Below are 26811 nucleotides of genomic sequence, written 5' to 3'. Positions count from 1 at the left end.
GTGGGCGTAAAAGATGGCTGAAAGAGTCTGAGAAGGTAATATGACACTAGTTAAACTAGTTGAATTTGAAGCAGGAAATGTTCTTCAATCCAAGAATTTCAATTGAGCAAGCTCGATCATTGATTAATCAACTTGTATACTCGATTGAAAAACGTATTAACTGTATATATGGGCTATTCCGCGTCAACCGGATCAGTCATCTCTCAGATATTTTTTTAATCTGGCATGTGGATTGTGTAGGGGGAGTTAGATTTTTGTGCCAAAGCGCGAATCCCATAATGCAAAATTCGATTTTTTATTATCAATAACAAATTAGACTCCCATTTTTTTCAAAAATTCATAACTTCGGCAAAAAATTAGATACAAAATTTTTTTTTGTCAAATTACGCGGAAAGCTCCATAGAATTTGAAAAAAAATACGAAATGGTAAAAAAAAGTTGTTATCAATTGTTTATTTAACGATTAATTTTTCAAAGATTTTTAAAACAGTGACTGACACGATCAAAATATTTTTTTAAAATTCTGACATGTTCCTTGAACTGTACTACAGCCTGTGAATTAATTCCAGAGGGGTGTTTTTCTTCGTTTTCGAGTAAAAAATCATTAAATGTGTCGATGCGCATGAAATTGCGGCGCGCCGAGTCTCTACGTTATTTTAAAGTCATTTTCACGATGTAGGACATGATTGGAGAATCTGAAAAAAATACTGTACCTTCACAAGGCCTGCTCAAAGCGATAAGTGAAGTTTCAATAATGTGTCTTTCACCGTTTTTTTATTACAGAGATTCAAAATAACGGTTACACACCATGAGAGTGCACACAAATGATAATATTTACGTAACTTGCTACTTATTTTAGTACTTATAATCACCCCCGAAGATATGTGGAAGCTGCGAAATGAACGCACTTACAATTATATATTTCATACAAATAAATCGCTTATTCTATGGATACAATCTATTAATCTTTGATCAAACTGGGCATTAAACTTAGAAATGTGAGCAAAAGTTTCCGTCATAACATACATGGCTATCTTAGCGCATAGATTTACGGGTGAATGACTCATCAGAGGAAGAGTAAACCCTGCATTCTACAGTTTTTATTGACAGAGGCAAAAGTGAATGGAATCGTCGAGTGCCTTCAACCGTTATGGCTTGGTTCAATCGCGGCTTCAATAATTTTTCATTTTCTTCATGTTCGTTGTTGCTGCAAAAGTCAAATAGGTTATTTTTCAATGCACTCACACTCCATTCGAATAATTGCCTTGGAGTCAAAATAAGATTTTCATTGGGCCGCTGTAGGCTTGCACGTGCAGCAAATCTTTTCACAGTTCCACCAATGCCATCGCATGGACTTTTTCCATGAGACGTTGCAAAGAAATGCCATTCAGCCTCGGCATTAAAGTCGTCAAAATGATGAGTCAAATTAACGAAGTTACTTTTATTTTTATATTGTGCACTAGCACCGTCAGTAAAATAAATCATTTTCTTGATAACTTCACTACCGAAGAACTCAAAAAGCCTACTGATTAGTTTCTTCCGAAACAGATGGACCGCGACTGTATAATGTTGTAGATTTTCTGAGATAATAACGAAGCTCTTATGCTTTAAGTTCTCATTTTCAACATAATACACAACAAAAGGATGGATGGTAGCTTGATTGTTATTCCAGTGGAAGCTTTGAATTTCATCTTGAACAACAAATGCATAGTTTTCAGCAAAGTCACCCAAAACTAAGAACTCCCCTGGTTGTAGACGACTTTTTCTGTCTTTCAAATATGCACTTTGCTGTTTAGCGATGAAATCATGTTTCTTGAGGGCTATCGTCTGTTCCTTTAGCGTCTCGAGGAACGTTTCCGTTTCTTGCGTGATCGTTTCTAAAACAGATCGATCCGTATGAGTCCACCGTTTGTAGCTGATACTTTCTACGAAATTATCGTCGAATAAACTTTCCATTTCATGTGTAACCATATCAAAACTTGGACAACTACTACAATCACCGAGATAGCGCAAAGGATTTGGAGAGTGACACGATATCTGTTTTATCAAATCGTGGTACGTTCTTTTGAATGTCTGACAAATTGAGCTAACCGCCACCAACATAAGTTTCACATTCTGGTGAATTTTGCAAACACAAACTGTATGTGTTCCTGTTGGTCCAGCTAAAATACACTGATTTGGGCGTAGTTCCGCGAATTTTGTGAAACCAATTTTATCATTCGGATGCTGTTGCTTGAACGCGGCGTAAGCTTCCTTCGGATCATACAAAACAAGTCGTTTTTGGACTTGATGTTTTGAACCATCCACATCGCGAAGAGTGACAAAATCTTTCTGACCAGGCATGATCCGACTTATTTCATCAGAACAGTAAAATTCCACTACATGAGAGACAACATCATCACAAAGAGTGCGAGATGGTCTTGGATCTGGGGAGGATCCAAATCCACGCTCACTTTGCGATATTTTAGCTTTACGAGCCATTCTATACGAACAATCAAATTGCAACTCCAATTCTCTGATGACCAACTACGAGGAGTCATTGTGAGATATTTAATTTTGTCCGCGACACAATTCGCGTTGATAAACAATTCTTTCATATCACACAACAATTCTTGCCCGATATCATTCTCAAGAAACATTTCCACACTGCTCTGTTCACTAATTGGTGGAGGTGAATCAAGATCGTCACCACTCGCATAATTATGATTCATATCAATCACCTCGTTTTTATCAGATGGAGTAATTGTGTTGCATTTGTACAATTTTATTCGACAATCCATGCACACATATTCTCCTAGGTCCGGAAACTTTTTCCGTAATGCCGGTGTCACTGGCTTTACCAAATTTCCCACCAAATTATGGCCAACCCTTCGGAAAGGATTAAAGTACCGTTTCACATCTATTGTAGACATTGCTTTCAGAAATGAATTACTTGTGTGAAGAATGAGACGAGATATTGCACTGATCGATACACTGGTAATCGATTGAATTTTATGCATTTTGAAATGCTCGAAATTTATTACCCACCCAACAACCCTTCTGATTGGTTGAATTTCACTAATGGGGCTAACACAATGTAGGTGAAATTCATTGTACCTGACTTTAGCGAATATATTTGCCTGAATTTTATTATTTGCCGTTTGGCGACGTGTCTTCAGCTGATTGAAGAATAGAATGACCAAATGACTCCTTCGCGGAATCGAGGTGGTGACCCGGATTACCTGGATAATGAAGGATTTAGGTGACGCGTGCAAAGGTGCACGTATTCCATATCCTGGAACAACAGTTGACCTGTGTCCGTAATTCATGCGTGAATCATAATGCGTCATAACAAATTTTGAATCTCTGTAATAAAAAAACGGTGAACAACACATTCTTGAAACTTCACTTATCGCTTTGAGCAGGCCTTGTGAAGGTACAGTATTTTTTTCAGATTCTCCAATCATGACCTACATCGTGAAAATGACTTTAAAATAACGTAGAGACTCGGCGCGCCGCAATTTCACGCGCATCGACACATTTAATGATTTTTTACTCGAAAACGAAGAAAAACACCCCTCTGGAATTAATTCACAGGCTGTAGTACAGTTCAAGGAACATGTCAGAATTTGTAAAAAATATTTTGATCGTGTCAGTCACTGTTTTAAAAATCTCTGAAAAGTTAATTGTTAAATGAACAATTGATAACAACTTTTTTTTACCATTTCGTATTTTTTTTTAAATTCTATGGAGCTTTCCGCGTAATTTGAAAAAACAAAATTTTGTATCTAATTTTTTGCCGAAGTTATGAATTTTTGAAAAAAATGGGAGTCTAATTTGTTATTGTTAATAAAAAATCGAATTTTGCATTATAAGATTCGCGCTTTGGCACAAAAATCTAACTCCCCCTACACAATCCACATGCCAGATTAAAAAAATATCTGAGAGATGACTGATCCGGTTGACGCGGAATAGCCCATATAACACTCATTTCAACCGAAAAAGATGAGCCCTGATCAATAAAAATTAGACAAGCAATAATTACGATTTGGCAACATTTCTTACGGTTTTTCATTTATTTATTTTTTTTTTGATGTGAAAATAGGTTCGTCAATTAAAATTCGACTCAATCTCGACATTTTAAGATCCAATTGATTGCTATAATAATTTGGTTTGGCTTCATTATTTCATTGAAGACGAAGACTGTATTTTAACAGAAATTTCGATGTATCGTAATTTAAGGAAATGCAAACAGTTTTGTTCAGTGCATCTCGAAAACAATTTTCTCACGGGTGAAAAAATACTCAAAGTAACAGAACCATAGAAATACAAAAGGAATCGAAATTCCTTGAAACATGATTCTCCGAAGTATAAGCATTGAGCAGAAATGCTTCAACTTTTTATTTTACACGTTTGAATTTCACTTTCTAAACCCCGACTCTATTGCTGTATGAATATTTCAGAAAACGTTCGCTGAGACCCTGTGATTCGTTCTGAGAAATCCTTATTCCCAGAGTTTTTTCAGATTTCCCAAGAGAATATCAGACAGACTTCGAGGGATTTTTGTCGCATCTTCAAAAATAAAAAAAAAAAAAATAAAAAAAATATAAAATTCCACCAGGGATCTGAAAACGTGTTACGGGAAAAGTGAATTCTGGAGTTGTCCGAACCTGCGTCAACTCGACACGCAGACGCGTCGATATTTCAGGAAGAGCGAGCCTTGGACGTTTCAATTATCGCGACCGTGTCCGGGAATCGTCGTTAGATAGTCGGTTCATCGAATTGATATGGTCGTTTTGGAACTTTCGTGGATATACGGACGAAATGGAGTGTATTATTCCGCGATGGAAATGGGCAGAAAGGAATTGGATGAGAGTGAAAATTTCACTCGTTAACGAAACGGTTCGAATGCTGCTGTAGAATTCCGAATTGGACGAAATTACTGGAAACATCATTGGTCAAGTGTTTGCGGCGTTCATTTTCGTCGAGTTTTCGAAATCTCGAGGGGAAATATAAATCGCGTGGGACGGAGTTAATTGTCAGGTAGAATCAGAACCCTGCCAACAGCTACGGTATTGGGAATAATAAAATACAGACCGTATAATTGCAATGTGGAATTAATTACAAATGGAAATGATTACACATACGTAATATAAGCGGGAATAAATCGGTCCAACAACAATCGACAGTAATTTTCCACGCATGCATAATTTGTTGCGTTATTATTGCACGTTGATTTTGGATAAACATCGTTATACCTTTACCGAATAAGGCGAAATCAAATCTGCGGCGTGCAATTTGTGCGTCATTTTTTATCCTATAGTTTACAAACCGTGAAATAACTTCGTGAAACAAAAGTCTAATAGGTTAGGATTTTTTTAGATTCGTCGTGGAAGAGACGATCAGCTGATCAACTCTATCGGCGACATATTTCGTAACCAAGCGTTCCAAAATTTTAAATCTTAACAGGTACTCGCAAAACCAAGTGACGTTAATCAGTAAGAAGTGTTCGAAATGGTAAAAAAAGATTTCGAAAGAAAAAATGTAATTTATCACAACGAGTAAAAGCATTTGAGTAACGTGAAAGTAGTCCGAATAAAATCGAAGATGGTCAGAGCTTTCGGAAAATTGGTCGTAAATAATTAGATCTTCGTTGAAAAACATTTAGAGACGTTTTTTCGCGAGCTTGGAGCTTCACAGAAATGTACACATTATCCCTACGACTTGTATAAGTTGAGCCAGTGGTTACTTGCACATTTCATCCGAATAAGGGTGAACCAATCTACATATAATTAACCCAAGTTTGCATAATATATGTATATACCAAGGTAAGCTTAGCCCGGTATATAGGTATATCTATTACCCAACAGTTCCAGCTTTGAGTCGAGTATAAAGATGGGCGCAGCCTCGGTTCTCGTGCCGGTTAACGCCCGCGCAAATTATTCAAGATCCTAGATAATCTAGATTTGGCTCTGGACCAGGAGGCAACGAATGTCAGCGGTGAACTACTCCTCGACATTCGGGACAAAAATATTGCGTAGAATTTGAGGCTTTCCTACGTAAAGTACCCAAAAACTCGTAACGAAATGTTAGTCTTACAGAAAACATGCGGACAAAGTATCTGATGTTGAAATAAGACGCTCGCCAGAATACTTGGATGAAAATATTCACCAAACCGTTACATAAGTTGAACGTACGAAAAAATCGTTAAGGAATAAAGTTGTCAAAGATAAGATTTTCCACTAAAATTATTGTTCGATATTTCTCATGGTTTGCCCGTATAAATATAAGTGATCCAATTTCTGTGAACATTACTTGGCCTCGTTCATTCGGTAACAACGATTAATAAAATTCTATAACTCGTGGCAAACTTTGTTAGTACGCTTTGTTTGAAATTTTTCGATGCATCCGATGTAAATATAAACGGGTAGATCTGTTCCAGTTTTTGTTGTGTTCATTTCATAAAATACTTTCAGATTTGGCTAAATTCAACGTTCTTGAAGTCTGGAATGAAAATAATCGTACAATTTATTGAAAAATCATTATCCCTTTGACATGTATTTGATTTAGCGATATTTCGATGCATATTTAAAACTTCAAAGGAGAAAATATTCGGTTCAGAATGAGTCACAGAAAGTTTGAAGCAACGGTAATTATTAAAGTCGTCATCTGGATATTACGTCAATATTTCGATCGGGATTAACGAATGAGTTCAAAAATGGTGAAATGGTGAAACCCCTATGCGTATGAGTCGGAGAACAAACGATGTCAACTCCTGTGGTTCTAGTTGATCATACGTCGAATAATCTCGGGCACGATTGTAAAATCGAAACGTCAAACTTCCGCTTGCGAAGTCTCGTCTGATCTTCCGGCGTGAACAGCATCCGAATGCAAATGAATGCAAAAACCGAGGAGACGTTCTTCATACTTTGGTTGTTTGGTATCCGCAGTCAGCTAGAACTGCACCTTGTAGTTTACCGTATAAGTTAGGCCGTTTGTCGCAGCAACGAACGTTGTTATGCAGATCCGCAGCGGCGTTTGATTGCCTCTGCAGATTCATGGCTCCGTGGTACATAAACCCGAAAACAGATATCCCTGGGAGTAGAAAACTTTGCTCGAAATTCGACGCGAGTCTGCAAGAAATTCTTTGATGAATTCTGAAAAATTTGGTAAACGAGGAAGTTTCATTTCGGAAAATTCCCTGTTACTCGTTTCAACGTGCATTGTCCGCAACGCAATGATGTGTAAAATTGTAGTTATTGAGTTATGAATTACAAATTACAACTATGATTTGTAATTGAAATTATAACAAATGAAAATGACAATTGTAATCGATGTGAATAAAATGTTAAATTCAATTGTAGTTTGCAATTTGTATTTTGTAACCGAAGCAAGCGGTTGTAATTAGAACGAAGCAGAATAGATATTAGATTTGTATTTTGTAATTAGGACAAAATAAAATAAAAAATACTCTGTGCATTTTAATTTGCAATTGGAATAAAATGAATTGTCAATTGTATTCTTTGAATAAAAGAAAAGTATGAATTGATTACGAATGTGATTTGTATTTTGTTCCGTTCTAAATTCGAAAAGCAATGAAACATGATTTTTCGTTCGTTTTCTGCCGGTTACAAATCGAACGAAAAATTATCCTGATACAATTCGACGCTTTCCATTTTCGTCCAGTTGATAGAACAAAGAGGTTTGACTCAAAGTGTGTTCATGCAGTTCTTGGGTGAGTGCCGGAAGCATTCCAAACCTTTTACTCGGTCTTGGCACACCGCAAAATCATTTCAAGTCCTCGTATTGTTTATTGCTGCACTAATTACGAGGACAATCACGTTCATTTTTTCATCGAGTGGCTGCAGTGCTCTGAACGAGAATCGTTTTCCCCGAACTCAACAAACCACGATTAATTTCCCCCCATGTCGAGACTATTCAACAAATGCATTCAACTACTTCAAACGCGAGCTCGATATGCAAGTATTTTTTTTAGATTGTCATTCTTTTTTTTTCCCAATATGTATGCGTGACGCACGATCCAAGTCAGAATTGCAAACTATTGTTCGGAACACTTGTGAATATATAAATATAAAGGAAACTTATAGAAAAGATGCTAAAAATTTTGAACACGCAGTCAAAATGTCTTACAAATTCTAATTACATTATAATTAATTTCACTCAATTCGAATTATCCTTTCAGAGATTTCATGAAGATATAATGCAACATTTTTTAAATATCGGCAGAGCAAGTTTCAGAAATGTAGTAATTTTTTCTTACCTCAAAATCTTCTTACTTACATCACTGAAGTATTTTTTATCATATGTTAAACTTGTAAAAAGATTTCGAAAAAACGATTTTCGTATTGAAACGCGTGCGTGATAATAAAGTCTAAGAATCCAAACATCAGCCAAGAAGGTTTTATTTATAGATTTAGAAATATGCCGCAACGAATGAATTGATGGAAATTTTGCATTTTAAAACTTAATGAAAAAAAAAAAAAAAAAACATGATTAGTCGATGGATTTCTTCACCGAAATGTAAATTTTGAGTTCGTTTGTTTTTATTTTTACGGAATCCGGAACCTGATATTTCAGCCTACTTCAGCCAGTATTATATCGATTTTTCAAAAACTCGCGATCTTCTACAAGACCCTGTTTTGTGCTGAATTTCTCGCAACCTGTGCCTGGCTATTTGCCAACTGAACACCGTGATGAACGACGAGCATGGGAGCGCAGCCACTGTTCAGGACTTTAACTGATAGACGACGACACCGCGACAGCACTCCGATTACGAGGAAATCGGCTGACCTGTTTTGCCTCAGTACCTGCAATTCCATTCTCTGCAAGCTCGCGTCTCCTGAGGAAAATCATATCTCAAAATACAGAAAAAGCGAGTAGACGTACAGAGCTTTGCGAAAAAGACAAATTTTTCACGTTATTGCAACCAGTATTTATAGTATTTGCCTGAAAATGGTTGAATATAACGAATGAAAACACGCAGGAAAATATTTAACGTCATGTTGTACTCCTACCTTTACCGGCAGAGCAAACTAATCCTTGAATCGTGAAATTTTAGTCTTGTTCGAAACTTCGTTAAAGCGATAAAAGAAAAAAAAGAAGAGAAATCGCGTTTCAGCGATGTTACGCCTCGTATAGGATTACCTTGGTAAAAATTTTGCGACAATATTCTGAACATTAAATCTTCAAAACGAATTTTGAACTGAAATTCTACTATTCATTATCAACAACCAGAATTTACGGAATCTTCGAGGATGTAATATAATTTTTCAGTTTAAGGAAAATTCCAGGCTAAAATCGACATCGGAGTTATTTGCTTTTAACGTGAATGTAATGAAATTTCTTCTACAATACTTAGATTTTCGATGGTTTTGTTTCGACATTCCTTATTTTGTTCCTCGGATGACGGTTAATTTTTTTGAATTTTTTTGTGCATTTTATACCCGAATTATTACGAAATCTTACCAATTGCACTGTAAAATATTTCAATATGACTGAAATTCTTGGAACCTCTTGGAAAATATTAAGAAAAAACTTGGAAGCTTCTCATCAGATATGCGAGGAAAGATTGCACTCGGTTTATAAAGTGAGATTATGTACAAGGTTGAATTTTAGATTTTGTAGCGAATTTAAGAGTTCGTGTCAAACGACGCATGTAAGCAGCTTGCGCGAGATTCAATCAGACGATACAACAGCTTACATAAATACATTATGTACATGATACACATATACATAAGTACAAGGTGCATACATGTATGCAAACAACACCCTATTTTATGCATATAATTACCGATAGTCCGATACATCTTTGACATGAGTTACGCAACGAACTTGCTGCAAACTTTTCCTCTCCCCAACTTTTATCCGAACGAAAGTTTTACCCCCTCTATATAGTTTATTTTCTGAATGCCTCCATAAAAGCTCACAATCAGCTTCAGCTCTCCTGCGACGATAACGCGCTTTGACGTCAGCACGGCTGCGTTATCTCAAACTAGGGATGCAGCATGCGGTTCGCATCGCAAGCTCAGATCGACCGCAAGCTTTCAAAGTTAGGGGAAAATTGGAGCGAAACGAGGGCGTCGAGAGAAAAAAAAAACGACGATCTTGGGGAAATTTGTTTTCTTCTTTTCTGTTCTGGTGTGTTTTTATCAGAAGCTTATTATTACATTTTGAAAATTTGCCAAATGATAACCGCCAAACTTTTCTTTTTTTCTCTCTTACTTTTATAGCCACAATCTAATTTTACCGGAATATGTTCAATGATTTGTTTCATAGAATGCTGGGAAATCGCTCGGAAATTTGCAGCACGAACGATAATCGGTAAAAAAAATTTCAAGGATTTGTTCTGCCAACGTTGGAAATTGGTAAAAAAACCTTTTTGAATTGTAACGAAACATTTCTCACCTCGCTGCCTGTTTTATCGAGTATTTAGATTTTTTTCTCCGTGACATATGACTTGCGCTTATCTTCAGCTGATAATCCAGACGGAATTGTTAATTTGAAATTGTAATTTATCGATACCACTGTTTTTTTTTTTTTTTTTCTAATCATTGGGGAGTATGGTCATTCGTAGTCTAAATCCATAATTTCGATCAGATTTTTCTGTAGCTTCGTCTGCCATCTTGAATGTTTGAGGAAATTTATTTTTGCTAAATAACTCGTCCATTTTCAACCACATATTAAGAATGGCAATAACTAAACTTGTAGAAAATTCAATTCCCTACAACTTTAATCACAACAATTTTTTGTCTACAAAGGATATTTGCTGACTTAAATGATAAATTCAAAATGGCGGCTGTGGCTACCGCAGAATTTGATGAATATTCCAGATTCCCATTCCATTTTATACTACCAATAACCCGCTTCAACGATAAAAAAAAAAAAAAAAAAAAAAACAGTTGTATCGATAAGCTGTAATTTCAGATGTTTGTTTTTTCTGCATACTTATCGACTGGGCTACGATACGTGTCCAACCTTCGTACACTTGGGGACAATGAATTTAAGATGGCTAATTTTTTACACTTAGAGAGTTATGTTGGCAACACAGAGAAACCTACAGCGTCATAGTCAATAAGCATAACATAACCTATGACCATCGAATCTAACCTTAGAATACCGCGGGGATAATGGCTTGTTGACTCATGCGACGGTCATGGGTTATGTTAAGTTCATTGAGATTGAGTGTGTTTCACGCTCGGCCGACTATGGCGCTCTGGTAGGTTTCTCTGTGTTGCCAACATGACGGTCTAGTGTAAAAAATGAGCCGTCTCAGATTCATTGTCCGCAAGTGTACAGCCGCTGTTTTCGACCCCGTTTAACGTTTCTATCTATTTCACGAATGCAGCCACAGAATACGAAATGAATGTTGAAGCCGAGGCCGAGGCGGTGTATTTATCAAGATCATTCCGTGATTTGTCGGCAGTGATCGGCAGAGGGATGTTAAGTTCGACCCGCTGCCGTTGTGGCGCTGTTAACAAATTTACTGCGGCCGGCGGGCGTGCGTAACGCGTTACTTTGAGCACCAGCTGGAAATACGCGCGTTTTATGAAAGGGCGCTGTTAACACAGGGCCATTTATTCTAGCACTCTTGTTTCGTGCGACGAGACCCTGCGGATGACAATGCCTTGCCCTCGGGCGAACTGCTCTATTAGTATGTACATTGCAGGCACTCGACTTCTTCCTCGTTAGATCGGAGCCTCGAAAAGGTTCCTCAGACTCTGAAAAGGTTCTGCAGAACTCGCGGAGTGCTGAACTTATCTCATTAAGGTGGCTCGTCAGCGTAGGACTGTATTTTTTTGGCAGCCCAGAGATTCCTGTACAAAACACGCCTCTTGGGTTAACATTTTAGTGATGAAAAAAAATTATACAGAATTATATAGATTGTTTTCGAACTGCTTTCAAAAGAGTTTGGAATCATTCGGACTTTATCTGAGGGATTTTAAAAAATTCTACAGATTTTCTGGAAAGAACTGGCTTTTTTCGAACATCATTTTCTTTCGAAAACCTGAGAAATTCAGTTTTTTTTGATTTCATTCGTATTATTTATGAGTAATTCGAGTTGCGAGCTGAAAATCGAACGCATTTTTGGGAACAAGTACCAGACTTTTTGCAGACTTCTCTTTCTGTCGGGAATCTAAAAAAAACTTTGAGTTTTTCTCGTTCTGGTTGTCTCTCATCGAGTCGAGTTGACGGTTAGCATCGAAACATTTCTAAAGAAGACTTGTATTTCTTTCAAAACTTCATTTTGTGTCACAAGTCAGAAATAACTCGAGTTGTAATATTTCTGTCTATTTCCTGAAAGTACAATGTTAGCAAAAAGCTGGGATGGATTTTTGATAGATTGTAAAAGAACTTTCAAATCGAATTAGAATTATGAAAACTGTTCCCAGAAATTTTCAAGATACGTCAGAATCTTTCGTTAATCTACTGAAAATCATTCTCTGCTTGAAAAAGAATACAAATTAAAGAATACAAATTGTTGGAAATTTTCGGAAATTTTCATTGAAAAACTGAGAAACTGTCAGAAATCAGTTTCTCAATAAATTTGAACGAAATTTTAAAGGTTTCTGTAAATAATTTTCGACGTGGTAACAATTAACATCAAGTTATGAAATAAGGTTTGTAGGTGATACGAATTAATTTTACGAATAACCGACTGAATAGGATTTATTTTATTTATTAACTGTAAAACGGTACGCCTGTTTATTCAGCAAATTTCATTTTCTAGAAATGTATTTCTTATTTTGTCAACAAAGGTATGTAAGCTCGGTTCCCCTGCACTAAAAATTTGATCACTCTGATTAACTTGTCGAGCTAACAAGAATTTTTGCAACAAAATGACTTTCAAATTTTAATGTACTAAGAGGTGAATCTTTTAAAAAAATCTTCCAAGTTCGAAAACTTCTTGAATACATACAAGATAGTTTATTTGTTTGTGGGACAGACTGACCTAATTTCCCCGTGTGTGGATCTATACCTGTGATGCATGGATCCGAAAAAATTACGTAATGTTCGTTTATGGGGCTGAAATAGTACAAAATCATTGTGACAAACGGAAAATTTTATACTTATCGTACGCATAATAGAAGTTAGAAACTGCATGACGCATCACTGAGAGCAGCGAATGACTCGTAAAACTGAATGCATGTCAGGGTGTTATCATATGTTTACAAGATCGGATAAGAACTGCATGATTGTAAAAGGAAGGGACACGCCTATTACAAATGGCAGCAGCGATCGAAATTCTGCAGTTTACTCGCAGCGTGAAGTTGGAGAAAGGTTTCAAAAAATATTGTCGGACAGGTTCCTCAAAGTTAATTTCAATATCAGCAACAATTCTGACTACAAAGCTTTCCACGCGTAATAAATGAACAACTTCGCACTTATATCCGGGATTTACGTCAACAATATCTGCAACCATTTCGTACTCTACGAAAAGTTATGGAATAATTCAATTTTCCTAACAGTTAATTGAAATATACGAGTATGCGCGTCGTTAATTGAGTGAGTAAAAAGTTTCCGGGTCGATTCTGGATTTTTTTGAAAACTTTTTCCCTGCGCGTTGAATTTGGTTACTGGTACAAGTTTGACGTGTTGTTTGATATCGAATGATGGTTTTTTTTTTTTTTGTTTATTTTTCTTTCGAAATCAAAAGTGAAAAAGTTCGCAGTGCCGCATTGCAAATAGATTTTGAGAAATAAAAAACCAAATTCGTGATTATTTTCGTCGATCCAATGTTCGCTGAAGTAAATTTTCCGCATATTAAATACGTTGGAACTGATTCGTATAATTTATATTATTATAGACAATTCTCTGAAGCAGATTAATTCCCCGATTCTGACAGTCGCATTACTTTCGTCCAGCGATTCCGCCGCTTGGAAATATATAACTGGCATATCTGAACAAAGGGTTCACGGTACATAAATTACACTGAAATCTTAACCTCGTTGCCCGCTTTATTCGATCACGAGTTTCAGTCTTGTAATTTATGATATTATCTTGAAATTCTAAACCATAAAACGGTAAACAGCCTCTCGGAATAGAAAATAATGAATTTTTGTGACCCGTCCGGACCGTCAGTTTTTCATAATCTTTAAAAATTTTGTAATATTGATCTAAAAATCAGTTTCTAATATAATTCAAGAACGGCGGAGTTACTCCACTTCTTTGTTCTTCGGATTAAAAAATGTGTCGAATTAAAAAGATTATAAATAAACAGAGGTTGTAGAAGTCGAATTCGAAAGCTGTTCGATTGTCTGGTGATACTTTTTTGTACATTACCTTAATCCTGGAACCTTAATTCTTGAATTACAGAAAGTCTGGAACCCTCGTCACCGTGAGTTCAGAAACAGGATACATGGCGATTCACTCGAATTACTTACTGTTTGAATTTAACGGAATAATAATAGCGATCATCTGTGCTGTTTACGTTTACCTGAAATACGCGATCTTTAATTACTGGAGTCGAAAGAAGATTGATTACGTCTAACCAATTATTCCAATTAGCAACTTGTGGCCCTTACCGACAGTCAAGACTTCGATTGGTAATGTTTTTCGTCGCGATGAAGATTGTGATGCTCGAATCAGTCACCATTACCTTTAAGCAATACCGTCGTCACGTTGCAGCTGGATTTTTCGCCGATCTATAACATCAAGCACAAGAAGAGTCCGATCCTTGGTGTCTACATGTTCCACAAGCCCGGACTTGTGATCAACGATCCCGATGTGATGCGGTTCATACTCACAAAGCAGTTCGCGAATTTCAACGATCGTGGAACTTATTGTGATGAGAAAATCGATCCGTTGTCTGCTCATCTTTTCGCTGTGCCTGGCGCCAAGTGAAATTACTTGAGGACCAAGTTTTCTCCGACGTTCACTTCGAGCAAGATGAAGCAGATGTTCTTCACCGTACAGGAATGCTCTGTAAAAATGGTAGAATTCGTCAGTCCTCGGGCTAAGAACCGTGAATTTGTCGAGGTGAAGGATCTCGTGGCAAGGTTGGAAGAATTCTCACTCGCTTTGTTCATTTTACAACCATGAAAATGATCTTGCAATCGCCACTCGTACTTCTAGCGAGCCCTGATTTTCCTGTTTCAGATTCTCCACCGACGTCATCGCTTCAGCTGCTTTTGGGATTCAGTGCAACAGCATCGAGAAACCGGATGCAGAGTTTAGGGAATATGGTCGAAGGTTTTTACGGCCTAAACCAATACGAAACGTGCTGTTGATGTTGGCTCCCTTCTGGCTAAACGGACTCGGAATTTCCGGTACAGATGCCGATGTGACAAAATTCTTCATCAATGCCTTCACCGAAACAGTGAAATACAGAACAGCCAACAACGTTGCTCGGAAAGACTTCCTAGACTTGATCATTCAGTGGATGAATAAGGGTTACATAGAAAATGACGATAAGAAATTATCTCAACTATCAGGTGACGCAATAGTATTCATCGGTATTTCATGGTTTTACTTGTGTTAAAAATTTGCAGTATTTCATTGAATTAATACTTACTGACTATTGCAGAGTTTGATAGTCAGAAAATCACTGCACTTGAAGGAGCCGCGCAGGCTTTCGTATTCTGGTTAGCTGGCTTCGAGACGTCATCTTCAACCGTCACTAACTGCCTGTACCAGTTGGCGCTACATCAGGATATCCAGGACAAAGTGGCTGAAGAAGCGAACCGAGTACTTGGAGAATTCGGGGGAATGTCTTACAACGGAGTAAAGGAGATGCGCTATCTTTACAAAGTCGTATCAGGTTGGTTTCCAAAAGTGACGATATCCCCGTGTCTTCTCGACCCTGTCACCGGCCGCTGACTTCAGTTTTCCATCACTGTCCACAGAAACTTTGAGGAAGTATCCAGCTGTCCCGATTCTGAACCGAGAATGCACAGCGGAGATCGATCTGCCCGAAACTGGACTCCACGTTGAGAAAGGCACTGCGATAATCGTTCCCGTTTACGGACGCCACAACGATCCCGAAATATATCCAGACCCGGAAAAATTCGACCCTGAACGTTTCACCGAGGAAAACATCGCCGGCAGACATCCGTACGCTTATCTGCCATTTGGCGAAAGGCCGAGGAATTGCATAGGTACAATTATTTATACCATCGCAAGGAATTGTAAGGAAATCTTGGCTTTTTGAAATTTCACTGCAGCGTGAAAATTCGCAGGAAAGTGTGAACGAATCAAGTATAGTCAGTTAACGTTGCGTTATTCACGTAACCCATATGTGTCGTAGTGAGAATAATGTTATGAAATTCTATGCAAAAGTGTAGAATTTGAGCCGGTTCATAGTTTTTTATTAATATAGATTTTGTAAAAATTCGTAGTTTTTAGTAGATAATCGTACTTTTGCATAGAAATTTCCGTAAATTTTCATAGAATTATTTACTCCAGGGTTCTTGATTTAGTGGGATAACAAATGTTAGTTTTTTCATTCGATTCACCTATTGAGATAAGGTGAGTCCGAAATTATACGAAAGGTTCTCTAAATCCATCCAGATCATACTTACGATCAGAAAATGAGGAGATCAGTTTTTCGACCTAGACCAGAATTTTGCTAGAAACTTGAAATAAGTTTTCCTTCTGAAAGAAATACGACATGTAGCAATGGTTCAAAAATGGTATTTCAAACTTTCGCATACATATTCGTAATATTATCGATCTAAATTGAATTAAAAAATTGTCGATCATCACAATATTTCGTAAAAATATTCCTACTGTCTTTATCAGAATCAATGGAGTGTACAATAAGTCGTACTTTTCAAAATTTCGAATTCCAAGCTTACGATTAGATTCTCGTAGATAGTCACAGTTTTGGTCTGTTTAATCGAAAGAAACTATTCCGTTCAACTAAGAAGGTAGTTTTTCATAAATTTTCCGTCTTATTTTCTCGAAACCTGTGCAAAACTGTTTCCCATGATTTCAATTGCAGATCTTCTACAAACACTATTACGTTTTATGAATGTTGTATATTTTCGTGAATTTACGTTGAACATTGTCAATTTTCACAGATACTTGAGAAGCTTCGTAATTTTACATGAAGACTGCATAAAACTACGATTCTTGATGAATTGCGAGATGAAAAAGAAATATCCAATTATGTTCCTTGTGAAAAAATGCATGATATTTTATAGTTGATAGACTAATCTGTTATATTATTCCCATGTGTTCCAATCTCGTAATTGCCTAGAATTGAAAATGAGGAAAATAGAAATAACCGGCCTAAAATTTCCTACAGCAATGTTATTTGCGCCAATTATATGGAACGCGAACAGAAAAATATACGGGTTTTAAAATTAGAAAGGTTTAACGACTCTTCTTCGTAATAACGAAGACTCGCAATTCGAGTTTAACGAAGAACCGTAATTCAATGCTTATCTCTAATTCACATTAGTTTTCCGTCTCCCTGACTAAATTAGATTTCAAAGAACAATCAATTTACGGTTGAATACGTTTTAAAGTATCAAAAAACAGACTTGTCCTGACGTGAACTTTAATATTTGATTGTTTTGTCGGGTCGCAAATAAGACAACCTTGTAATTACGATAGATAGGATATATCAGGCGTACAACGGTCTGCTTAGCAAAATATCTGAAATCAACCAGACGAGGCCAGGCTGCAGTGAAATTCCGATGAATACAGTTAGATTAATTAAATCTGAAATTATTTTTCAATTTAAGCCGAGAAAAAAAAAAAATCTTAATGACAGACCGTGAAGTTAAAAGCTGATTGTTTCGTTGCAAGAAGCTCGGTAACGAACTGGAAAAATTGCGTCCGTAGTGTGTGTTATCAAATACTAATAACCCTCGAATGATTTAAGGTGCGGTGAGAAGACAGTGTTAAATAGTGGCTGCAGCGTCAGTTCTCCAGTTCATTTCGTTGAATTTCGGGTGAGTACAGTCCCGATTTGTTATAGATTTTGAGAATTATTTCAAACGCGTCGGATCAAAATCGATTGTACGAAGTTCACTGTGGGTCAAAAGTTATCGGAATATCATATCAGTTTGTCGAGTTTACCGAGTGACTTGAAATTTTTGCCGTTACGATTGGATTAGAAATAAAATTAACGAAAGAAGAAAGTCAGGTTCAGAAATAGATCATTTTTCAAAGAATTTATCAAAGGTTATAATTTATATTTCTTCCGAATCAATCGTAATTGTATTCTGATGTTGTTGAAGAAATTCAGATCTATCTTGATAACTAAACGTAGCTATTAAATTTGTGAAGAATTACATAATTAGGTGGAAAATTTTAATAACAATGAGAATAATCGAGAATTTTTGGCGAAAGTTATCATGTTTCGACAGCTGCGAAACAAACATTCAGTCAAATAAAAGCTGATGGCAAGTATGCCAGTGTTATCGGTTTGTTACATATACTCGCGTGAAAAAATATATATTGCGAAAAATATATCAGCAGATACGAGTGATTGTATTTCAATTCACACGCTTTTGGCGTAAAATTAACATCCAAAGTTTCCTAATCTCACAGAAGCTTGCGAATATGTTGCCTTTGCCTCGATAAAAGTCATCTAATTTTATTCGAATTTTAGTTTTTGTACTATCGGAGTTACGCGGGATCGAAAATTGGGATAAAGACAAAAGTTTCAGGTTCCATTACAAATTGGATGAGGAACGAGCTGATATTTTCTTCACAATTTTGCGTTGTGCAGATTACGGTGAAAAATCCATTCGAATGTTTTCAACAATGAACAAACAAACAAAAAAATGTTCGATTACGAGGCAAGTGAAATTGATATACGTTGTCTGAAGGTTATTTGTATCCGAAAATGCTGATGATAAAATTTGAAAAACATTAATGAAATTTTCTTCTGTCAAAAAAAAATATATTTATGAACGTTTGTGAAATTTAAAAAGCTGACCGTTTCGAGAAGGTGCGATTTGACGTGGAATGACTCATATATTTCTTTTGTGGAAATAATAATATAATCCTTACATATATAATATCAGATAAATCAGGAATACGTGTTATGTATATGCATGCCTCACAGATATTGCTGATTACCAGGATAAAGGGAATTCGAAAAAAAAACGTTATTGGCGGTTCTTGGATCACTCATCACGAATTTCATGTTGCAGGGCCTCAAAACAGCTTTGCGGATGTTTTTTACATGAATCAGATGCGAAAGTTTCGATATTGTCCAGATTTCCAAGTGTATTAGCTTTACTAGAAATTTAATTTTGAGGGTGACAACTATGAGGGAAAATTGGCAAATTTTTAGCCTGCTCTTCTAAAGTTCGAACTCAGTGACATTAATCTTGCAGTTCTCGACAAAACCGACAAGCAGTGGAACCCTTGTTTCGTTTTGTGCCAACAGATTCTGGAAACATGGCGTCTTACGCAAACTACTTTTTGGTACAATTCATTGGGGCAGTCTTTACCCTGATCTGTGCTGTTTACATATATCTGAAATACGTGACCTACAAGTACTGGAGTTGGAAGAACATTGATTTCGTCAAACCTGTTGTCCCCTTTGGCAACTTATGGCCGGTGCTTTCGGTTAGCACTTCAATTGGTAAGGCAAACTGTGGCTGGATCTTGATTCGTGATTCATTTTGCCGGAATAACTCCGAAGTGTTGCTTGTATTTCAGGTGAACTGTTTCGAGACATATATTCGAAGTTTAAGAAAAGTCAGGTCGTTGGGGTTTACATGTTTCACAAGCCGGCACTCGTGGTCAATGATCCTGATGTCATGCGCTTTGTACTGACAAAACAGTTCATGAATTTCCACGACCGGGGCGTGTATTGCAATGAAACAGTAGATCCGTTGTCTGGTCATCTGTTCACCATTCCCGGTGCAAAGTGGAAGTACCTGAGGACCAAGTTCTCTCCGACGTTTACTTCGAGCAAGATGAAGCAGATGTTCTTCACGGTTCAGGAATGCTCTGAAAAAATGGTCGAATACGTTGGTCCTCAAGCTGCGAATCGTGAAGTGATCGACGTGAAGGACCTCGTAGCAAGGTCGGCTGATTTTTCGTTTACTCTGTTTCTTTCATTCTTACGAACGGTTCTGACGATCGTTCCTGATTTCCAGATTCTTTACTGACGCAATCGCATCAATTGCCTTTGGGATTCAGTGCAACAGCATCGAGAATCCGGATGCAGAGTTCCGGAGCTACGGTCGAAAGGTTTTGAAGCCGAGACCATTGATGAACGTGATTATGATTTTAGCTCCCTCTTGGCTGAAACTGCTCAGAATTGTCAGTATTGACGCCGACGTGGAAAAATTCTTCGTCAGTACGTTTATCAAGACAGTAGAATACAGAGCAGCCAACAACGTGGTTCGAAAAGACTTTCTGGACTTAATAATTCAGCTGATGACCAAGGGTTACATAGAAAGTGACGATAAAAAATGGACCCAACCGTCAGGTGACGCGGTCAATTACTTGTGGTAGCGAATTTTAAAATCTCGGTAAACTAACATTTACCAACTCTTGCAGAGTTTGATTGTCAGAAGATCACACTGCTCGAAGGAGCCGCGCAGGCTTTCGCATTCTGGTTAGCTGGCTTCGAGACGTCATCTTCAACCGTCACCAATTGCCTGTACGAGTTAGCACTGCATCAGGACATCCAGGAAAAAGTGGCCGATGAGGCGAACCGAGTGCTGGCTAAATTCGGGGGAATGTCTTACAATGGAATCAAGGAGATGCATTATCTCCAGAAAGTCGTGTCAGGTTGGTTTGACAAAACATCGATTTCTCTGTATCTTCGTTACTGCGTCATTGAATACTTGCATCAGTTTTTCACAATTTTCCAAAGAAACCTTGCGGAAATATCCAGCTGCCACGATTCTGAATAGAGAATGCACAGCGGAGATCGATCTGCCAGAAACTGGACTCCACGTTGAGAAAGGCACTGCGATAATCATCCCCGTTTACGGAATCCACCACGATCCTGAAATATATCCAAACCCAGAAAAGTTCGACCCTGAACGTTTCACCGAGGAGAACATCGCCAGCAGACATCCCTACACTTATCTGCCATTCGGCGAAGGTCCGAGGAACTGCATAGGTACAATTATTCTCTCTAGATCAAGATATTATAATAAAATGTTAGGTTCTAGCGTGAAAAGTCAGCACATTAAGTATAGTAAATTACTGCTGTATTTTTTATCTCACCCGTGTACAGAGTGAGTAACTAATGGTCGAATGCTCTAACGCGCATGCGCTAAAATTCCAGAGAAAAAGCAATTGTTTTGCCAGGTTGACCAATCGTCATAAGTTCAGGTCACCGCGATGTACGTAACCTTCAAAATTTCGACAACTATCCACGGCAGTTGTGCTTAACGTCGGTCATTAACCGATAAATAATTTTTACGAATAAAAACATTTGCAATCTGCCCATTCGATTTTCAAACACAGGTCTAAAGGTCTAAAACACATCTGCGACCGACAGTTATGAAAATTTTTGAGGTTATATACATCGCGACGACCTGTCATTGGATTTATGACGGTTGGTCAACCTGACAAAACAAGTGCTTTTGCTCTTGAATTTTAGCGCATGCGTGTTAGATCATTCCGTCAGCTACTCACACTGTATATCCGGATTAACTTCCCTGGTTTTTGTTCTTATCACAGGCATGGGGTTCGGGTTAGTTCAGACGAAGGTCGCACTGGCCAGCCTACTTTCAAAATATCGTTTCACGTCGGATTTGGATCCCGAAGTACCGATGGCAGCTGATAAAGACAATGTCGGGGTAGCGTGGACGGATGGAATGCCCCTTCGAATCCAACACCGTTAATCGATAGTCGTCGGAACACCTGCAGTTATTAACGTATTAGCAAAATTCTTTAACAATAATTATATTCCGATCGTTAGCATTTGCTATTATGCAAAGCAAAATGAAACGATGAATAAATATTGAAAGAAATGAAAATTTATATGTCCTGCTCAACAAGTTTGTATGCAATTATTTATGGTCTTTAAAAAGTGGTTCGTATTCCCCGATGTGAGATGACAAAGAAGTATACATATATGGTATTTATAAAACAATGTACCTTATTTCATGGTTAATACACTAATCAATTATACGTCCTCCAAGAAAAAACCTCAAAAGAAAGTACACTGATAGAAAAAATTGATTGAATCAACTAAATGTGTGGTCATGGGTGGCGAAGTAAATCTGTTGGTCTAACAAAATTTAGTTGAAATCAACTAATCGTAAACATATTTGATACGACTTTACGCGCGTCATGCTGGCTGAGCACTCTCGCCAGACACACATATGGATGTAAACGACACGCAATGTATACATAAAATCATCGTGACTGGTCGGAATTCTCAGTGCATATGTTATATCGCTCACACGTCTTCCGTCATCGTAATTGACTCGCATGCATTTGCCAGAATTAAAAGTTATGGAAAGAGAAAATAACCGATCCAAAATCTCTTACAGCCATGTTGTTTGCATCAATGATATAAAACACCAATCGATCGACGTACGTATTATTGAATTAAAATGAATACTAGCAAATTTCACTGGCACAAGCTGAGAGAAAACATTGGAACAAGATCAAAAACGTTAGAATTCAATTATTTTAAACTTTCTAACGACGAAATCTTTTTTCAAATTGTTCGTATCTCAGCTTGCGCTATTCGCATTTGCTCAGATTTGTATCTCTTACATAGTAGAAATGATTTTTCATTCGTCTTTACCATCGTAGGTGTGAATAAAATGGTTGAAGATTTTTGATCGCTGTTTCTGTGTTGTTAGCTTATCATTTAGGGGATCTGGCCGATTTATCTTGGAGCTAAGCTCGATCCAATGCTGTGTTTTGGATCGGAAATAAGATGATCTTATAATCATGATAGATAGGACATATCAGGCATATAATTTGGTCAACAAAATGTCAGAAATAAACAAGACGAGTAGATCGAAGGTTACGGTGAAATTTTTATGAACATTGTTAATAATGAATTCTATAATTTTCGTTAAATCTAAGTACTGGAAAAAAAAATTCCTATGATTGACTGATAGGCTTCACAGAAGTGACGCAAAAGTCTCGTTCTCATGATAAATATGTAGATGTTTTGAGACTCCTTTGATCATTCAATTTCAATATTAAATAATAATGGTTGTATATTACGTTCCATGTCCGGTGTGCCTTATCAAGTAATTAGTGAAGAGATAAGAGAAATAGTCTCGAGCGCAGTCAGATTCGATAAGGCGGCGTTCAATAGTAACAGCAGCCAGAATTCTTCAGTTCATTTTCGCTTCATTTCGGGTGAGTACAGTTCCGATTAGTTACAAAGTGTTTAGGAATATTGCAAAAAGCGTGAGTTTAGTTATCTTTGATTGCATAAAGTTTACCGTTCGTCAAAAGTTGTCGGAACATTATTTCTAGCGGTCAGATGTTTTCCACAAACTAATGGTTTGAAAATAAGAATAGTTAAAAATAAAACAAAAAAAAAAAAAAACGAAACAACTTCTGAACTTTCTCGGAATTTTGGTTGCGGTTTTTGCACCGAAATTGTTCAATGCATTTGGGTCTGGCTATAAAAAATAAATCAGTGACCAAATTTGTAGAAAAATGACAAAATCATGAAGAATAATGAGTAATGAGGATAATCAAGTGCTTATTGTTTTCATGAAAGTTATTATGTTACCACAGTTGCGAAGGAAAAATCGTGTCAAATAAAAGTGAACGGCAAGCATATCAGCGTTATCGCTTCATTACGGATACTGAACATTAGCTTATATAATTGCTTTAACTTGATTAGGTGTTTATTCGATCTTTTTACTTGTTGCAAGAACTGATTAAATTAATTGCAGTATTTGCCGTAAATATTTGTTGCCATTGACCTCAGATTGACTTTAATAAAGTGGTGAGTCATTGAAGTTTGAAATTTCAAAATTTCAGATTGACTATGGCGGAATTGGATTGTGTAAAATGGCTAGAAATTTTTGAAAATGAGACTATTCGAGTTTTCTGAATGGCTATTTTTGGATCTGTAGTCGAAATTCTAGATTCAATATTGCAAATTAAATAGGGCTGACTATCAGCATAAAATGAAAGTTCAAAAAAGAAGACCAAAATGTGGATCTGGCGGTTTTTTCGATCACTTACCACGATTCCGACGTAAAGACTCCGAAATATAGAATATCAAATTCAGTGCGGTGATAAACTCGTAGTACACAAGAAACGAGTCCAAAGGATTGTCTTTTGCATGTATTCATCGTAAGAGTTTCGAAATAGTCCAGGTGTTCATTTACTAGAAGTTTCATTTTGCGGATGACGACTAACTTCTTGATCTTATCTTTTCAATTCTAGATAACGTCGACAAGCAGTGATACTTTGTTTTGTTTTGTGCCAGCTGATGAAGGAAACATGGCAGGTTTCTCAAACTACTTTGTGGTAGAATTTATAGGGGCAGTATTTGCCCTCATTTGTGCTGCTTACATATATCTGAAATATGTGGCCTACAAGTACTGGAGTTGGAAGAACATCGATTTTGCCAAACCCGTTGTTCCCTTGGGAAACTTATGGCCGGTGGTTTCAGTCAGCACTTCAATTGGTAAGGCAAACTTGGGCCGGATCTTGAACCGTGATGCATTCAACAGGTACATCAGAGTGTTTCTTGTATTCCAGGTGAACTGTTTCGAGACATATACTTGGAATTTAGGAAAAGTCGGGTCGTTGGAGTTTACATGTTTCACAAGCCTGCACTCGTGGTCAATGATCCTGATGTCATACGTTTCATCCTGACAAAACAGTTCGCAAATTTCCACGACCGTGGCGTGTATTGCAATGAGAAGGTAGATCCGCTATCTGGTCATCTTTTCTCGATCCCCGGTGCCAAGTGGAAGTTCCTGAGGACCAAGTTCTCTCCGACGTTCACATCGAGCAAGATGAAGCAGATGTTCTTCACGGTTCAGGAATGCTCCGAAAAGATGGTGGAATTCGTCAGTCCTCTAGCTAAGAACCGTGAACTGATCGAGGTCAAGGACCTCGTGGCAAGGTTGGCCGATTTTTTATTTGCTTTACATTCATGAAAAGCATATTGCAATTGCGACTGGTACTGATGGTCATCCCTGATTTCACGGTTCCAGATTCTCCACTGATGTAATCGCGTCAGTGGCTTTTGGAGTCCAGTGTAACAGCATCGAAAATCCGAATGCAGAGTTTCGAAGCTATGGGCGAAAGGTTTTCAGGCCAAAACCATGGATAAACATTGTCGGACTTCTGGCTCCATCCTTGCTTAACGTGTTCAGCATTAGCAGTGTCGATGCCGATGTGGAAAAGTTCTTCCTCAGTGCCTTTATGGAGACAGTGGAGTACAGAACAGCTAACAAAGTTGCTCGGAAAGACTTCCTAGACTTGATCATTCAGTTGATGAATAAGGGTTACATAGAAAATGACGATAAGAAATTATCTCAACTATCAGGTGACGCAATAGTATTCATCGGTATTTCATGGTTTTACTTGTGTTAAAAATTTGCAGTATTTCATTGAATTAATACTTACTGACTATTGCAGAGTTTGATAGTCAGAAAATCACTGCACTTGAAGGAGCCGCGCAGGCTTTCGTATTCTGGTTAGCTGGCTTCGAGACGTCATCTTCAACCGTCACCAATTGCCTGTACGAGTTGGCGCTACATCAGGATATCCAGGACAAAGTGGCTGAAGAAGCGAACCGAGTACTTGGAGAATTCGGGGGAATGTCTTACAACGGAGTAAAGGAGATGCGCTATCTTTACAAAGTCGTATCAGGTTGGTTTCCAGAAGTGACGATATCCCCGTGTCTTCTCGACCCTGTCACCGGCCGCTGACTTCAGTTTTCCATCACTGTCCACAGAAACTTTGAGGAAGTATCCAGCTGTCCCGATTCTGAACCGAGAATGCACAGCGGAGATCGATCTGCCAGAAACTGGACTCCACGTTGAGAAAGGCACTGCGATAATCATTCCCGTTTACGGACTCCACAACGATCCCGAAATATATCCAGACCCGGAAAAATTCGACCCTGAACGTTTCACCGAGGAAAACATCGCCGGCAGACATCCGTACGCTTATCTGCCATTCGGCGAAGGGCCGAGGAACTGCATCGGTAGGTTTCAATCGTGTCAAACAGTCACGAGCCCAGGTAAAACTGATGTTATTTTCTTGTTTTTATCACTGCAGGCATGAGGTTTGGATTAGTGCAAACGCAGGTTGCCCTCGCTAGTTTGCTTTCGAAATACCGTTTCATGCCAGGACCAGACTTCAAAGTTCCGATGGTATTGGACAGAGGCAATGTAGGAGTCTCACCGGCAGGTGGAATGACACTACGCATCGAACTGCGATGATGTTATCTCACAGTCTACTCTTGCCGATGATAAAACAAAATTTAAAGATAAATGATCAAGGGCTGAATATCGTCAATGTTATCGCTAGGAGTTACTAATTATTATTAACTTTATATAACAAGAGCATGTTTCACGCGGTTTTTCATGCGTTTTTTCCGTACACAAGGTACTTGATTTTATGACAGTAGAGTGAGTTTGACTTGACCTGATAGTTTTTGCAGAAGAAACCACTTTTAACTCTTAGCATGCGCGGAGTACAGAAAAGATCATTTTTCACCCTTCAATCAGATATTTTTTAAGTTATTATTTTGTCTTGAATTTTGTAACTCTGGGGTTTTTGGGGTCGCTGATCACGAATCTGAAGTAAGAATTTGTTGACCTGCGTCGTGTTTTTTGGATAAGTCTTAGATCTTCAAAAAAAGATCGAATTTGTCATCTAAATACTGCTTTTTTGAGTCATGTATGAGAATGTCGATGGAATAAATAACTACAGCTAA

The 26811-nt window shown here is 37.6% G+C and overlaps 1 protein-coding gene and 1 pseudogene across 1 annotated transcript; both read left to right on the top strand.

Annotated features, from left to right (window-relative positions):
• Positions 1–3181: 3181 nt before the first annotated feature.
• Positions 3182–16161, top strand: LOC124299348 (probable cytochrome P450 6a14; annotated as a pseudogene).
• A 1665-nt stretch (positions 16162–17826) lies between these two features.
• On the top strand, positions 17827–26811 carry LOC124299347 (uncharacterized). Its single transcript, XM_046752524.1, has 15 exons — positions 17827–17896; positions 19018–19146; positions 19292–19542; positions 19620–19989; positions 20063–20397; positions 20469–20702; positions 20788–21039; positions 21606–21766; positions 23169–23252; positions 24300–24543; positions 24618–24987; positions 25079–25413; positions 25506–25739; positions 25825–26076; positions 26151–26811. The coding sequence occupies exons 3-15, from the start codon at positions 19356–19358 to the stop codon at positions 26312–26314; spliced, it is 3222 nt and encodes a 1073-aa protein (XP_046608480.1). The 5' UTR covers positions 17827–17896; positions 19018–19146; positions 19292–19355; the 3' UTR covers positions 26315–26811.

This window comes from Neodiprion virginianus, chromosome 2, assembly GCF_021901495.1.
Source record: "Neodiprion virginianus isolate iyNeoVirg1 chromosome 2, iyNeoVirg1.1, whole genome shotgun sequence".
Classification (NCBI taxonomy): Eukaryota; Metazoa; Arthropoda; class Insecta; order Hymenoptera; family Diprionidae; genus Neodiprion; species Neodiprion virginianus.
This window is presented reverse-complemented; position numbering and strand designations above follow the sequence as displayed.

What these genes read in the sequence shown, in the direction of transcription:
- LOC124299347 (XM_046752524.1), top strand. Translation starts at nt 19,356, where the DNA reads ATGGCGTCTTACGCAAACTACTTTTTGGTACAATTCATTGGGGCAGTC. An exon ending in GTGAAGGACCTCGTAGCAAG is followed by an intron (nt 19,990 to 20,062) that starts GTCGGCTGATTT and finishes CCTGATTTCCAG; the next exon opens with ATTCTTTACTGACGCAATCG. An exon ending in GTCAAGGACCTCGTGGCAAG is followed by an intron (nt 24,988 to 25,078) that starts GTTGGCCGATTT and finishes TCACGGTTCCAG; the next exon opens with ATTCTCCACTGATGTAATCG.